The sequence below is a fragment of the Podarcis muralis genome, chromosome 12 (genome assembly GCF_964188315.1).
Source record: "Podarcis muralis chromosome 12, rPodMur119.hap1.1, whole genome shotgun sequence".
Taxonomy (NCBI): domain Eukaryota; kingdom Metazoa; phylum Chordata; class Lepidosauria; order Squamata; family Lacertidae; genus Podarcis; species Podarcis muralis.
In genome coordinates this window covers 818,982-834,976 of record NC_135666.1, presented here as the reverse complement: position 1 = coordinate 834,976, position 15,995 = coordinate 818,982, and the positions used below count along the sequence as shown (strand labels likewise).

General features: G+C 51.5%; 1 protein-coding gene across 2 annotated transcripts in view; it reads right to left on the bottom strand.

Annotated features, from left to right (window-relative positions):
- Window positions 1-15,995, bottom strand: part of KCNH2 (potassium voltage-gated channel subfamily H member 2) — an 82,840-nt gene that overhangs the window by 42,887 nt on the left and 23,958 nt on the right. For both annotated transcript variants that reach the window (XM_028750198.2, XM_077916604.1), the window contains 3 exons: window positions 8,280-8,444; window positions 5,091-5,528; window positions 3,479-3,693 (listed from right to left, as the gene is read on the bottom strand). In XM_028750198.2, the coding sequence (XP_028606031.2) occupies window positions 3,479-3,693; window positions 5,091-5,528; window positions 8,280-8,444 (818 nt within the window). The remainder of the gene's footprint in view (window positions 1-3,478; window positions 3,694-5,090; window positions 5,529-8,279; window positions 8,445-15,995) is intronic.

Sequence of the window (15,995 nt, the reverse complement as noted above, 5' to 3'; positions counted from 1 at the left end):
TCAGCCCTGAGTGCTCACTGGAAGGACAGATCCTGAAGCTGAGGCTCCAAGACTTTGGCCACCTCATGAGAAGAGAAGACTCACTGGAAAAGACCCTGATGTTGGGAAAGATGGAGGGCACAAGGAGAAGGATGAGATAGTTGGACAGTGTTCTCGAAGCTACCAGCATGAGTTTGACCAAACTGTGGGAGGCAGTGGAAGACAGGAGTGCCTGGCGTGCTCTGGCCCAGGGGGTCACGAAGAGGCGGACGCGACTAAATGACTAAACAACAAGGAAACTTTGAGTCTGAATGGGACTAAATTCCCCACCCCACCCCCCAGAGCAGAAACTGCCCCCACCTGCTTCCTAGCACCTCCGATCCAGCCAGGATCCGTGCGCCGATTCACAGCCCAGAGGAGGAGGAGCCCCTTCTGCAGAGAAGCTTGAGCAAAGCTCCGTCCGGCTCTCTGGGTCACTTGCTTCGAGCGGATTCCTTTTATTTCAGATTGAGCTCCCCATCTCTCCACTAAGATGGCAGAAGAGCAGCAAGACCTGCTCTCCCTCCTTCCGCCCTCCTCGCAGCCTGGAGATTCTCACGAGGAGCCTGGCAGCCACGCGAAGGACGTGCGGGGAGAGGGAGGGTCATATTTTACGGGGAAGAGTCTTGCAAGCGAGACGGAGGGAGAAAACATCTATAAATCCCGCCAAGCATTTTAATGTGGTTCCCCCTCTCTGGCCGCAGATCTTCCCTCCATCAATTTCCTGGAAGGAGAGATGTGCACTTTCTCTGAAGGTCACTCTAATTTCCCTCATCCCACCGAAAAGCAGCGGCAAGAGGGGCACTCTGCACGTGGCCCAGAGACACCCCTGTGTTTTCGGCCCGGGAAGCAGACACCCAGGCCGAGCCCTGGCTTTGAACCTGGGACAGGAGACATCTCACCCCTGGGCAAAAGGAGCGTGCGATGACCTCACCCCTGGCAGAAGGTCTGCAAAAACTCATGCCGGAGGGTGGGGTGGAAGGCAGTGGCGCAAGGAAGAGGCAGGCGTGGGGGCTCCACGGGCTCTCCCCAATTCCGCCACACCCAGCTCCCTGCAACCAGAGAGCGGCAGGAAGGAAATCACAGAACTGTAGAGTTGGAAGGGAACCCCAGGGTCATCTAGTCCAACCCTCTGCATGGCAGGAATCCCAACTACAGCATCCGTGAGAGATTGGCCCAGTGGACCTGAAGGAGCATCTCCACCCCCATCGTTCTGCCCAGACACTGAGGTCCAGGGCCGAGGGCCTTCTGGTGGTTCCCTCCCTGTGAGAAGCCAAGTTACAAGGAACCAGGCAGAGGGCCTTCTCGGTGGTGGCACCCGCCCTGTGGAACGCCCTCCCACCAGATGTCAAAGAGAACAACAACTACCAGACTTTTAGAAGACATCTGAAGGCAGCCCTCTTTAGGGAAGTTTTTAATGTTTGATGTTTTATTCTGTTTTCAATCTGTTGGGAGCTGCCTAGAGTGGCTGGGGAAACCCAGCCAGATTGGCGGGGCATAAATAAATTATTATTATTATTATTAGCCACCGGGCCTTTGCCTGACCCTCTCAAATGGAGGAGAGTCAGCCCCCTTGTGAGGGAGTCGAATGGCTCTTGCTGTCAGAAAGTCCTTCCTGATGTTTAGTCGGAATCTCTTTTCTCGCACCTTGGAGCCATGGGTTCAGATCCTGCCCCCTGGAAAGGGCAGCAGAAAAGAAGCGAGCTCCTCCCTTCAGATATCTGAAGGTGGCTCTCATGTCTCCTCTTCTCCAGACTCAACGTTGCCAAATCCTCCGGTGGCCAGGCTTCTTCTCCCAGCTGCTCTCCACATCGTCCCCGCGAGAGCAGGGGAATCCCGGCCGTGACCTGCCCTATTTAGGGCCGACGCAGAGGGGGCTCGCCCTCTTTTCGCCGGCTCGCCCTCACGTTTTCCCACCCTCCCTCCCTTTAGGTAGGCTTTAGGTAGGTCATTGACTTTGCTATGGACTTCGGTCTGTCGCCGCAAGGGGCATGGTAGGAATTTTTCCCAATTGGCAATTTCAGCCATTTGGTTTTTCGCCTACCTCGTAGCAACTCGTCACAACTTTTCGGCATTGGTGATAGGCATTGGTAAGAAGGGGTTAAGAGGATGTGTGTGGGGGGAGGAACGCCATCACCTCCCCCCAGCGACCGAAGGGTGGTCCGTTAAAGGACTCCGGGGGGCGTGGCCCTGTCCGAAGCCTATGGAGGTGTGGGCCAAAGGCACGCCCCAGAGAGGTGACGGGGGGGAGCTCCTAGTCGATGTGCCTCGGCAGGAGACTCCCCCGATATAGTGTTAACTCTACCCTGTGTCTCCAGCAAATGGGCTGGAGCCGGATAGTCGTTAGGACCAATGCCTAAGCCAATGCCTCTCATTCCTGAATTCAATAAAGTTGTGGCCTAATTCGCCCAATTAACCTTAAACTATGGTGTCTCGTGTCTTTATTTATCCTGGTGGGGGGCGGGAACTCGCCACGCAAAGGGGGTCCATCTAGTCCTGTTTTCACAGTGGCCAACCAGATGTTCCCGCCGGGAATCTGGCCGCAGGATTCAAGCACAAGAGCAACTCTCCCCTCCTGGGTAGGAGCCCCCCATAGCCCCCCCATGGATTTAGCGAATGCTCTTTTCCAAGTTGTCCAGTTGGTGGCCATCACTGCCTCATGTGGCAGGGAGTTCCACAGGTTAACACTCAAGCGCAGAAAGGAAGAGCAGAACCTGGGAGAGAAGCCCTCCAGTGCTTGGAATGCCTTTTCTCATTGAGGATACACGAGCAAGTGCAGAGGGCATCCCATCTCCCTTCCAGACCCCCAAGGATTACTTTGAGCCCAAGGGAAGTGTCAACGCTTGGGACGCAGGGGCCCGATCCACTGAGGTGCCATGGAGACCTCAGCGTAGGCAGGGCCTGCATTCATTTTGAATTATGATTTTACTTATCTGCATTCATTGTTTTGATGAATAATTTGTTGCAGCTGTTTGCTTTGTTTTACTGCCTTTGACATTACGGTGCTCACATTCCCCCCTTTGCTGTTGTGATTATTGCGAGCTCGACGTTTGTTGCTGGAAAAGCAGAATACAAATCCTAGAATCGTCGAATAGCAGAGTCGGAAGGGGTCCCAAGCGTCATCTAGGGCAGCCCCCCAGGAGTGCAGCAATATTAAATCAAGATAAAACGTAATAAAGACTAATGATGCCTTCATCTCTTCCTCCGCAGCCTCTATGGGGCCCTAACTTAGCTACAGAATCAAAAATCATAGAGAGACCCCCCCCCCAAAGGGCCATCAAGTCCAACTGCCTGCAATGCAGAACTATTAAATCAAAATCAAATGGAATAAATAGCTGGAAGGGTCCCTGTCCCTTCTCAGAGACAGCGGCTGGGGCCTCTGGGCACCTCTGCCAGCCCATGCCAGGCCACCCCTGCCCACACCTGACCACCACCTCCAGGTCCCGCTCGGCCAGCCTACCTGGGTGACCTTCTCGGTGACGTTGTGGGTGCGATCCTTGAGCTTGCTGGAGGCAATGATCTCCTTCTCGTTGGAGGGCGAGGTCAGGAAGGCCTCCGCCTTGAAGTCCACAAAGTTGAGGGTGATCTGGGGAATCTTGCTGATGGCCCGGTAGCGGATCAGGTCCGAGTCGGAGGTGGAGTTGAGCAGGTGGCTGCGGACGTTGTTCATGGCGCCTGCCGGGGACACAGAGGCCAGGTGGGAAACCCCAGAGAGCTTGCCAGCCTCCTTCTCCGTCCCTCGGGACCCCTCTCTGCCCCCCAACACACAGGGGAGCCTCAGATCCCAGGCTCAGCAGAGCCTCCAGGGAGACGGACTAGAAGGGGCTGGATCAGGCCCAAGGGGACCCACCGAGTGCAGCCTCCTGCTCTCAGAGGGGTCACTCAGCTGCCCCCATGGGAAACCCACAAGCCGGATTTGAGCACAAGAGCGACACTCTCCCCTCCTGCGGTTTCCAGATACTGCCGTTCAGGGTCTAACAATCCTGGACAGGAGCCGCCAGCAGCCCTCTCCTCCTCTGCCCAACCCTCCTTCAGAGCCATCCCAGCTCCTATGGCAGGGAGTTCCAGAGGTTAACTGTGGCGGGGTGCTCCAACCCTTGGCCCACAATGCCTTTCTTGGCCCTTGGCAACATTTGAGCAAAACATCTTCAACTCTTTGCAATTTACTTTTTGTGCCATGCACTGCTAGCGAAAGCACAAACAACTGTTGGTGCATTAAATCTGAAGGGGCGTCTCCACCCCCATCATTCAGCCCGGACACTGAGGTCCAGCTCCGAGGGCCTTCTGGCGGTTCCCTCACAGCGAGAAGTGAGGATACAGGGAACCAGACGGAGGGCCTTCTCGGTGGTGGCGCCCACCCTGTTGAACGTCCTCCCTTCAGATGTCAAGGAAATAAGCAACTCTCTGACTTTGAGAAGACATCTGAAGGCTGCCCTGTTTAGGGAAGTTTTTAATGTTTGAAGTTGTATTCTGTTTTTAGTGTTCTTTTGGGAGCTGCCCAGAGTGGGAGCTACCCTGGGGAAACCCAGCCAGATGGGTGGGATATAAATAATAAAATTAATTATTATTATCATCATCATCATCAATCTAAATTCCTGCCTTGCAGGGGGGTGGATTAGATGACCCTTTTAGTCCTTTCCAACGCTACAGCTCTAGGATTCTACTACTTGTCCATTTAAGTATATATATATTTAATTAAATCTATTGATTGCGTTGGGGCGCCAACTTGGGCCCCAGATCATGGGTGCCCAGTGATGCTGATGTCACGTGACCTCGTGGCCCCTGGAAGTGGGGGCCCTGCGAGGCCTCAGGCGCTGCTTCCAAGGCCCCCCGAGGCCCCGCAGATGGGTGCTGAGCACCCACGACAATTTTTTTGGGTCCCCCAGGGCCGCCTGGAGTTGGCACCGGTGGATTGTGTATGTGGAACCTATTGTGAGCGCTTTAATTTGCGCTAGGGAGATTCCACGCCGAGTGTGCCGAAGGACCCACATAGTCGGAGAGACTGGAGCGCCCTGACTCTGCTGTGGGACCGAGGGGCAGGCAAGACCCTGAGCCCCCCACCTTCTCCCTACCTGTGCTGGCGTGGCGGCTGTGCCCGCGGCCCTTCTCCCCCTCGCCCTTCATGGCCTCAATGTCGTCCACGGAGGAGGCTCTGCGCACGCTGTAGAAGCTCTCCCGGGAGCGGGTGCGAGTCAGGCTGCAGTTGGAGAAGGAGGCGTCCAGGTTGAGACGGGTCTTCTCGGCCCGGGGGGAGGAGTGGGTGACAGGTGGCTCCGAGGCCCCGCCCCCCTGGCGCTCCATCAGCGCCTGCCGGTCCTCAGGCTCCCCGCACCCCAGGCAGTTGTTGTCCAGCGAGGAGGTGACCTCGTCCAGCGCCACCGACTCGCTGCTCTGCTTGCAGAAGTCCACCACCACCACCGCCTCGTCCGGGTCATCCTGCGGGAGAGACTGCTTGCTGCCCGCCAGAGCCAGCAGCGCCGGGAGCTTCAGGCGGAAGGACTTGCCCCGACCTGGAAAGGGTTAAAAGTTGGGGGGAGGTGTTAGGGGCTGGCCCCTCCCAGAGAGAAAGGGAAGCCCCCTCCCAACTCACTCTGGATGAGGCCCCATTGCAACCCTTCCCAGAGGGCACCTGAGAAATTCCCCATCAAGAGATTCTTTGGCTGGGATTCAGCCTTGCCCTGGGTTGGACTAGATGTTCTCTGGGGGTCCCTTCGACTCAACCATTCTAGATTCTAGTCCTCACCACTGAACGCTCTTTGTCCTCTGTAGGGTTCTGAGATTTCTATCATATGTGGTGGGCGTGTAAGGTAACAAAATCATTTTGGGAAATGATATATAATGAAATGAAAAAAAGAAAGTTAACATTATATGAGACAAATAATAAATGTTGGAAATGTAAAGAAAAAGAAGGAACATTTTATCATATGTGGTGGGAATGTAAAAAAGTAAAGAAACTCTGGGAAATGATATATAATGAGATGAATAAGATGTTGAAATATACATTTTTTTTTAAACCAGAAGCATTTTTACTTGGTATTATAGGTCAGGACATTAATAGGCAAGATGTTAAATTGCTTTTATATGCAACAACTGCAGCAAGAGTATTGTTAGCCCAGAAATGGAAACAAGAAGAAATTCTGGCGAAAGAAGAATGGCAGACGAAATTAATGGACTATGCAGAATTGGACAACATGACAGGAAGGATTCGAAACCTGCGGGACCAGAGATTTACAGAAGATTGGAAGAAGTATATGAATTATTTGAAGAGCAGCTGTAATCAACAAATTACACTAGTAGGACTACAAGAAGTTTTGTAAGGAGAAATATACAAAGTATTACAAAGTAGGAAAAGATAGAGATATTGGTTATGAGTTTGAAATGTAATAAGGAAAATAAGAAATGCATACGGAGAGATTAGGTTGGAAAATTTTCAGACAGGATTGATGGAAGTCAAAAAAATTGAATAAGATGTAAAAGTATGTTTAATTACTGTTGAAAATGATATGTTAAAAAACTAATAAAAATGTATATTAAAAAAGTTTTAAAAAGTTAAAATTTGTTTAAAAACCAGAAGCTTTCCTATTAGGAATTATAGGTACAGAGATTCCAAAAGACCAGAAAAGACTGTTTATGTCTGCGATAACAGCTGCATGGATGCTACTAGCTCAGAGATGGAAGTCAGAAATAATCCCGACTAAGGAAGAATCGCAAGCCGAACCGCTGGACTTTGCCAAAATGGAAAAACTAACCGAGAGAAGCAGGAATCAAGAAGGACTTTGAAAAAGAATGGGGAAAAAATGTAATTTACTTAGGAGACCATTGTAAGCAAATCAAAAGTTTAGTTGGACTCTAAGAAGCACTTGTAAAGTGACGAAGATTATGAATAATTTGAAAAATGAAAATTGTGGAGAACGTACGGATATGTAGATTTCTGTTACAAGGACCCATGTAGGGGATGGGGGGGGGGGGAGTCACGAGATTCAGAGAATCTCATGAAATGATTATATAAATTGTTTGAGTGCAAATGTGTAATGATAAAAACGAATAAAAATATTTCAAAAAGAAGGAAAGAGAAATTTGCTCTTTGTGAACCTTTGTGGGCAGTTCTAGCTCTCAGGGCCGCTTTTCAGAGCTTAGCCCCCTCGCTGCCGCTTCCCCAGGGCCAAACTCCAGAGAAACCAGCTCTGCCCATTTGCAGGAGGAAACAGCTGGGCACAGGACGGATTGGCCGGTCCTGTCACTAACCCTTCCCCTCCCCAGAGCTCCACCTCTGCTTTTTTTTCACCTGACCAAATAAATGTCATTTTCCGGCAGAGAAGCTGCCAAGGGTGGGCAGCCCCTCTGCAGCCGAGGGCAAGGAAGGGGGCAGGCAGGTTGAGACAGCATCCCTGGAGGAACTGGGCAGCCCAAGGTGGGCAAGAGCCCCAGCGGGAGGGTGCAGTGGGGGGGGGGGGCTCCTCCAAACCACCCAGGGCTGGATTGACGTATAAGCTCAACAAGCTCTAGCTTAGGGCCCCACTCTCTTGGCAGCCCCCCCCCCCAAAAAAAAATTTAAAGGGAAACACTGGATGTACATTTTCAAAATATAAGATAAATAAAACCTACATACATCAACTGTGTTTTGTGTTGTGTAGACTCCTATGATGCTAGCCTGCTCCCTAAAATATCACTGGCAATTATTTCACTATTAATATACTTCTTCTTAATTGTATTTGATAATTGTATTTGCTTTGATAAAATACACATTTTGTGATGTGCAAATGTCTTTAGATACCTATTAGGTCCATAAATTACCATATAGCAGGGGTCAGCAACCTTTTTCAGCCGTGGGCTGGTCCACCTCATACCATGTGGTGGCAGGACTATATTTTTTTTGGGGGGGATGAATTAATTCCTCTGCCCCACAAGTAACCCAGAGATGCATTTTAAATAAAAGCACACATTCTACTCATGTAAAAACATGCTGATTCGCGGACTGTCCGTGGACCGGATTTAGAAGGCGATTGGGCCAGATCCGGTAGCCTACCCCTGCCATATAGCATTTATTCAACACAAAAAACAGCGGCAATTTGTTGTGGACAAAGGACAGGTGGACATCGAAAGGGCCCCATTCCCTTCAGGGGCTGAGGGCCTCCTCAAACCTCCGTCTGGCCCTGAGACCACCCCATGTTCCACCTGTGTATGGGTTGCCTTAGAGCCTTCCGGGGTGGGGTGGGGGTTGCAGGAGGGTGACACCCCCACACACATAGGGCCCCCCCTACCTGTGGGCAGCCAGGCGGCTGGGGAGACCCAGTGGTTGGTGTTCTTGACGGGGCTGGTCAGAAGGTCCCTCTCCATCACCACCTCAAAGTTGAGGATGAACATGATGACGGAGCCATCCTCGTTCTTGACGGGCACCACGTCCACCAGGCACAGGAAGCAGCTCCCTGGGGGGGGGGGGGCAAAGGAGCAGAAGAGAAGGGGGGGGGTTAGGTTTCCGGAAGGAAGAAGCAAGAGGAGGGAAGTTTGTAAAATGCTCTGCAGCCCCGAGAAAGCAGAAAGGCAGAAAGAGAGAGCAGCTCTTCTCCCTCTCTCTCGAGACGAGAAGCAGAGGCAGACCTGGGGCCCCCTGGCATCCTTGGCATTCCCCCCCTGGTCCCTTATGTCCCTGGAGCAACATTTAGAACTACCCATATTTTTCCCTTCATAAGACACACCTAGTTTTTAGAGGAGGAAAACAAGAAAAAATAATACTCTGAACGAAACAGTGGATGTATGATTTTTGTGGTTCATGCTGTGGACACAGACATGTGATCTGATGGTGAATTTGGGGTGACCCAATGCAAAAATCCTGAGGATCCATGTGGATCTGTGCTTTGTAACCACGTTTTTGCGCCATTGCGGCCCCCTCCCAGGCAGCCTCCTTTATCTCTAGCATTCCTTATCTCTCTCCCGATCAGCAAACGATCAGCGGCTTTGTTTCAGCACTCCCTTCCCTCTTTCAAAAAAAAGAGCATGATCTGCTTTTTGCCCCTGGGCAATTCAGCTCCAGGGACCACACATTTGATCCATAAGACGCACAGACATTTCCCCTTACTTTTTAGGAAGAAAAAAGTGCATCTTATGGAGTGAAAAATACGGTAACTGGGCACCAGTCACACTGATTTTGCAACAGGCAAGCAGCCTCTCTGGGTGCTGCACTGCTTGGTGAATCAACTGATCCGCAGGGTGCCTGGGCATTCAGTTGTAGCAACCAAAACCCAAGTTTAAGGCACCCTTTGGCTCCTAGATTTTCTAGCTTGGCTTCTAACACTGCCTTGGAGAGGCCATTAAGAGACCGATATCATAATATGGACTTCAAGACGGTTTTAGATGACATATTGATATACTGCCCAGCCCTACCAAGAAGGCTTGAAAAGGAGATTAGACAAATTCAGGTTCCCAAATTCTTGGGTGGGTGTGCTTTAAATGCAACTTTCCCCTTTCTTCCAATTTACCTGTTTATTCAGATTATTCATCTGCAATCAGCCCTTTGTCACAGGGTGCTTGACAAGTGATTAAGAATCCACAAAAACCCACAAAATCATTAAAACAGCAAGAATCAATTGCCACAATCCAAACACCCTCCCAAATAGACATGTGTCTTTTAAAAAAAAAAGATTAAAATTTAAATATTTATAGTAATTGCCCGAAATGAAATGAAACTATTTTTAATTTTTTTTTTAAAGGAGCAATAAAAGCAGCCAGCTACTAGAGGATAAGGGAGAGGAAATGCAGAAAACAAAGAAATATCTTGAACACATTGGAAAATAATTGCAGAGAATATTATTAAATCTCCCGTTTAAGAGGGAGCTGTTTGGGGAGGGGAGTCTGTCCATTTTCTTTAATTTTGCTTCTAAAGGGAAATAACTGACTGATGATCCTTATTTCCGGATCCCCCTGACTGATGCTGGCATCCTGGTCCAGCCTGACAGGCAGCTTCTCACGTCTTGTGTAGAGGAAGAGGGAGAAAACTTGCTTTGCATTGCTCTGGAGGGGAGGACCCGAGTGACCAGAAAGGAGAGCTTTTGCTGTGATTTCTGCATTTCAGGGGGTTGGGCTAGATGACCCCTGAAGGCCCCTTCCAACCCTAAAAGTCAGTGATTCTGTGATTCACTGGAGGTCCTTTAGCAGAGGTCGGATGACGGCCTGTCTGTCTGTAATTCTATGATTCCAAGCGGATGCCCACAAATCCTATGGAAGGCCACCCGCTCCTGGCACCAAACCTCGCTGCGGGAGTAAGGGGGGCCACCACCGACTTGGCAGACTTGGCAGCGTCAGAGGCGAGGAATGTGCCCGCAGGGTGGCAGCGCCAGGAACCCAGCGAGTGGGCAGGGCCAGCCCTAATCCAGGCAGCGCTCTTAGCAGCTGCAGCACTAATCCCGCAGGCAGGCGTGAGGTTCTGGGCGCAGGGAGCCCCCTCCCCACTCCTCCGCTGGCTGCAGGGGGATTATCTCACACTCTCGTCACCCAGCGGCTGGGGGAAGCGGGCAGAGGGGGTGCCAGGCCCTCTTCAAGGCCCAGGTCTCGCTGCCCAGATACCCTCCCCTGCCCCTTACGTGGCAGCAGACTTGCGACGTTCCTGCCGCAAAACGTGGTCCCAAGCTGAGAGGAAAGGTGGGGTTCTCCTTCTGTGGGGGTGGGAGAATGCAGGGCTCAATCCTGCCCCCCTCCAGGGGAGGGCAGAGGCCTCCACAGGCATGGCAGGCGGGGGGGGGGAGGGAGGACAGTTGTACTGACCTCATTTCCAAGGGATTTGGAATCTTGCAATCTTCTGGGAATCTGCTTAAAGACACTCTGAGCCCAACCCCCCTCCCCGCCCAAGGAGACGGCCAGGCAGAGCAGCTCAGCCCCAGAGTCAGAACTGCAGAGCTGGAAGGGACCCCAAGGGTCATCCAAACCAACCCCTGGCAATATAACAATATTATTATCTCCCAACAGAATATTAAAAATGTGGTGCAGCCATCTTTTCCATGGGTTTGCCCAATGCTCTTTTAAAAACATCAAAGTTGGTGGCCATCCCTCATGGCCTATTGGGACATGATATATAATGAAATGAAGGGGGGGTATTAAGTGGCTTTTCCCAAGAGATCAGAAGCCTTCCTGCTGGGGATACCGGGCAGTGAAATCCCAAAGAATACGCCGACTCTATTTATGCATGTAACCACAGCAGCAAGGAATCTGCGCAGAAGGGGAAGGATGAGAGAATCCCCTCAGAGGGAGAAGGGCTGGTGGACATCATGGAAGACGGAGAGGCCAAAACTGAGGGCACCAAAAAGAAACACAAATCAAGACTCTGTCAAGGAGAATTGGGAACCTTTCCTGGTATATTTAAAAAGTAACTTTTCACATGAAAAGTCCACAGCAGAGTTTGAAATCTAAGATTTCTACCCCGGCAGGGAGTTTCCCTTCAACAATGTGTAGGATTGTGGCGATGAAAATAATAGATTTTTGGATGGGTTTCTGGAAGATGCCTGTGTGTGAATTTGCTTTATGTATGGAGATCAGGGCACGCTGACCAACACACAGTCTTCGCAGTAGGGCTTTGTTCTGATGGCATGCGTATCACAATGACCTTCACAGCGGTTGTAACATATTGCTTCTTATCATCCGCCTGTTCTGCCGCTGAGGACTTCTTGGGTCATTCTTTGTCTTTGACCTCCCCTTTGACCTTACGCCTTGGGTGACCCTGCTGGGAGTACAAGACTCCCCACAGCTTTGCTCACAAGGGTCATAGGAACGTGCAAGCCCAATCATCATCACCATTTATTATTTATACCATGCCTATCTGGCTGGATTTCCCCAGCCACTCTGGGTGGCTTCCAACAAAATATTAAAAATACAATAAAACATTAGGCATTAAAAACTTCCCTAAACAGGGCTGCCTTCAGATGTCTTCTAAAAGTCAGATACCGTAGTTATTTATTTCCTTGACATCTGGTGGGAGGGCGTTCCACAGGGAGGGTGCCACCACCGAGAAGGCCTTCTGCCTAGTTCCCTGTAACTTGGCTTCTCGCAGGGAGGGAACCGCCAGAAGGCCCTCAGAGCTGGACCTCAGTGTCCAGGCTGAACGATGGGGGTGGAGACGCTCCTTCAGGTATACTGGACCGAGGCCGTTTAGGGCTTTAAAGGTCAGCACCAACACTTTGAATTGTACTTGGAAACATACTGGGAGCCAATGTAGGTCTTTCAGGAACGGTGTTATGTGGTCCCAGCGACCGCTCCCAGTCACCAGTCTGGCTGCCGCATTCTGGATTAATTGCAGTTTCCAGGTCACCTTCAAAGGTAGCCCCACGTAGAGCGCATTGCAGTAGTCCAAGTGGGAGATAACCAGAGCATGCACCACTCTGGTGAGACAGTCCAGGGGCAGGGAGGGTCTCATCCTGCGTACCAGATGGAGCTGGCAGACAGCCACCCTGGACACAGAATTGACCTGTGCCTCCATGGACACCTGTGAGTCCAAAATGACTCCCAGACTGCACACCTGGTCCTTCAGAGGCACAGTTACCCCATTCAGGACCAGGGAGTCCCCCACACCTGCCTGCCTCCTGTCCCCCCAAAACAGTACTTCTGCCTTGCCAGGGTTCAACCTCAATCTAGGTAGTGATCATCCTGCGAGTGAGCCGACTGGTAGCCACGGATAGCATAGAAAACCCGTCCTGCACTGCAGTGGAGCAGTTCTGCACTATGGCCACAAGGTGGCGCCCCTGCCTTAGTGTTGCCATTGGCAGCCCTGAGCGCTCAGGGCAGAGAAATGCAGAATTGCTGCCTCCCTGAATTTTGGAGTCAGAGGGGGGACTTCAAGGGTCATCTAGTCCAGAAAATCGCAGCTAATCACAGTTTCATCAACTAATTGGTTTGGTCAACTGGCTGAAAACTTTTAATCATCAGAAAAGATGTTCCTTCCCCCTTCACCATTAACCAGGCAGCAGACTTGAGAAATGTTTATTTTAGGAAAAGGCAACCCCATAGAGTGTACAAAAAGTACCCCAGAGAGCAGGCCGTGGGGAAGGTTTGGTCCGCCAGATGTTTAAGAGCATCCGAAGAGCCTGCTGGATGAGGCTAAAGGGGCTCCCACCAAATCCAGCCGCCTGTTCTCACTTTGGCCAACCAGATGCCCAAATGGGAAGCTCAGAGCAACTCTCCTCTCCTGAAGTTTCCAGAAACTGGGATTCAGCAGCAGTGCTGCCTCCGAGGGTGCAGGCAGAGGGCAGCCACGCTGGCCAGGAGCCATTCTCAGCCTACTTCGGCGCTCGCTCAGTCTTGGCCTGCTCTTCCAACGGCCTACAAGGCTGTCCCCCCCCCCCCCATGAATTTCTCTAATTTGCCAAGGGCAGCGACAGCCACAGAGTAGAATGGGGGGGGGCAGTTGCCAGGGATGATGGGAGTTGTAGTTCCGGATGACCTGGAAGGCTCCCCCCGCCTCCTCTAGGGCAAACACCTCTGGTCTTCTCTGGGGATGCCAGCCTGCCACTCTGCCCAGGGCAGCATCTGGGCACCAACACCTGGGGCTTCCTGCTTCTGAATGCATCTCCACTGATGCAGATTAACTCAGATATGTACCTTTACATGCACTCCATTCATAGGCATTAAGTCTAAACTGTCCCTTTGCGATACTGGATCCACTCTATGTTCACTGAATTGTGGATCTGCTGATGGAGCAGCGTTCCTTCCTGCCCCCCCCCCCCTTCTCGCCCCTATCTGGGTGGGTGGAAGAGGCACTTGCTTGCATCCCTCTCCCACCTGGGAGCCTTCCTCGGCCGCCAGGTCTCCTCTTGGCTCACATCCAGGGAAGCACCTGGAACCTGCCGGGTTCTGGCCTCCCTCCTCCTCCTCCTTCCCCTCTGAAGTCTGGGCCCAGAGGCTCCCCGCTTCTCTCTCCAAGCCGCCCTCTGTCCCTCTGCTCCACCTCAAAGGGCGCAGAGGCTGGTGGTATTTTAGGACTTGGAAGGAGCGCCGGGTCCCCTGAGAGCCACCCAGGGCAAAATGTCAGAAGTGCTCACAACAAACAAGCCAGAGGAGAGAGGAAGGGAGAAAACAGGAGGAGGATGCCTTCGCCACAGCAGGGAGTCCAGGTGAGGCGCTCCAAGGTCCTGCTCACCTGCCAACACTTCTGCCCCTCCTGGCCTTGCCATGGAGCCCAGCAGCAGCTCCAAACATCAGCAGCGGGCAGCCTGGAGTCCGAATGAGAACTGCAAACGCAGCCCAGCAGTGGAAACAACAGCTGAGCAGCAGGCAGGCAGGCAGCCTCCCTGGGTGACTTTCCCTGGTGGCCACTGGGAACTGGTAGCTGACAGGGAGCTCCCGCCATCACCTCAAGGCTTTGGCTGCAGCCAGAAATCTAGAGCCAATCTCAAGAGCGAAAAACAAGTAGGTTACCAGCCAGTCTCAGTTGACCTTCCCTTCCTTCCTGAGTGTAAGAAGAGCCTGGCTGCTGGATCAGGCCCAGAGGATGGTCCAGCATCCTCTTCTCGCAGGGGCCAACCAGACGCCAACCAACAGGATCCGAGCACAAGAGCAGCTCTCCCCTCCTGAGACAGCCACCAACAGGTATTCAGAAGCACTGCTTGCCCCATAGCCGAGCCACCAGGTCTACTCAGAAGGGTCAGTGAGCGCCCAGCCTCCATTCCCCCACCTCCATTTAAAAACCTCCAGTAGAGGAGAGTCTACCACCTCCCAAGGGGATCTGTTCCCCGTCTAAGAGATCTTGCTCTCCGACAATTCTTCCTAATGTTGCGTCAGAAGCTCCTCTCCTGTCATTTGAATCCATAATTTCACCATGCATTAATGGTGTGACAAATTGAGCACCTAAGAAGAAGGACCCAGAATCAGGCCTGGGTCCAACTAGATGCCCATTTGGGGAGCCCCACATGCAGGATCTGGGTCCGGCAGCAACTTTCCCCTCCAGTGGTTTCCAGCAGCTGGTATTTGGAAGCAAGGCTTCTTCCGGCCAGAGAGGAGCCCCTCACAGCCGCCGCCTCCATCCCTTGGTCGAATCCAGAGTTTTACTCTGTGCAGCATAAAGGAGGACTTTAGATTCTGCCCTGATTCTTCCAACCTTCTTTTTTAAAAAATAATAATTAAATTTTCAACAAAAACAAACAACAACCACAAAAAAAGAAAAAAATTCACACAAAAGCAGTATCAAATCAATAAAATGGGATTCTGCAAATCCTGGGACTCCCCCCGCCTTCCTTAAATTTTCTTTTCAACTGCATATCATTTCTACTCCAAATTATTATTATTTCACCTCAGATTTCCTGTGCTATTTCTAAAATTACAAGTGTTCTTAAAATCTTGCCAATGTATTAGCCTGTTTACCTTTGCAAATACATAATAAACATGTTCCATTCTTTTTAAAATTTCTTGTCCTCTTGAGTTCTGAGCTTCCCCTGATTCTTCCAGCCTCCAAGCCTCCACTCAGGCTGCAAGTCTGTCGCCAGTCCCCACTCCCCGCCCTGCTGCCCATCTCATATCAGCTTATCTGGCTGCCTTCTGTTATCTGAGAGACAATAAGTGTGGACCTTTGAAGTGAGCTGTGGATAAGTAGAAACCAGCAGTCACTTCTTTGAGCATCCCAGGCCCCTGGAAGAGGCGCAATACACACACACACACACACACACACACACACACACACACACACACACAAACAGACTGGCCACCCCTGCAAGAGTCCTGCCTGTGTCACTAGGGGGCGCCCAAGTGACCAGGCTTCTGAGGAGCATCAATTGCAGACAGCACAGCTCCTTGTGTGTGTGTGTCTTTTGCTCGGTCTCCCAGAAAGCAATTAACATATGCTACTTAATTAGAGGAGGAGTGGAGTTAATGAAGTTCCTGCATTCCCTTCTGCAAGGAAGAGGGGAAGGCTGGGCAGCTCTTGGCGCTAAGCCCAGGAAGCCAGAGTGGGAAGGAGCTGGCGCCTTCTGGCCCTGTTCAGGGGGCTTCACAGAACTGTAGAG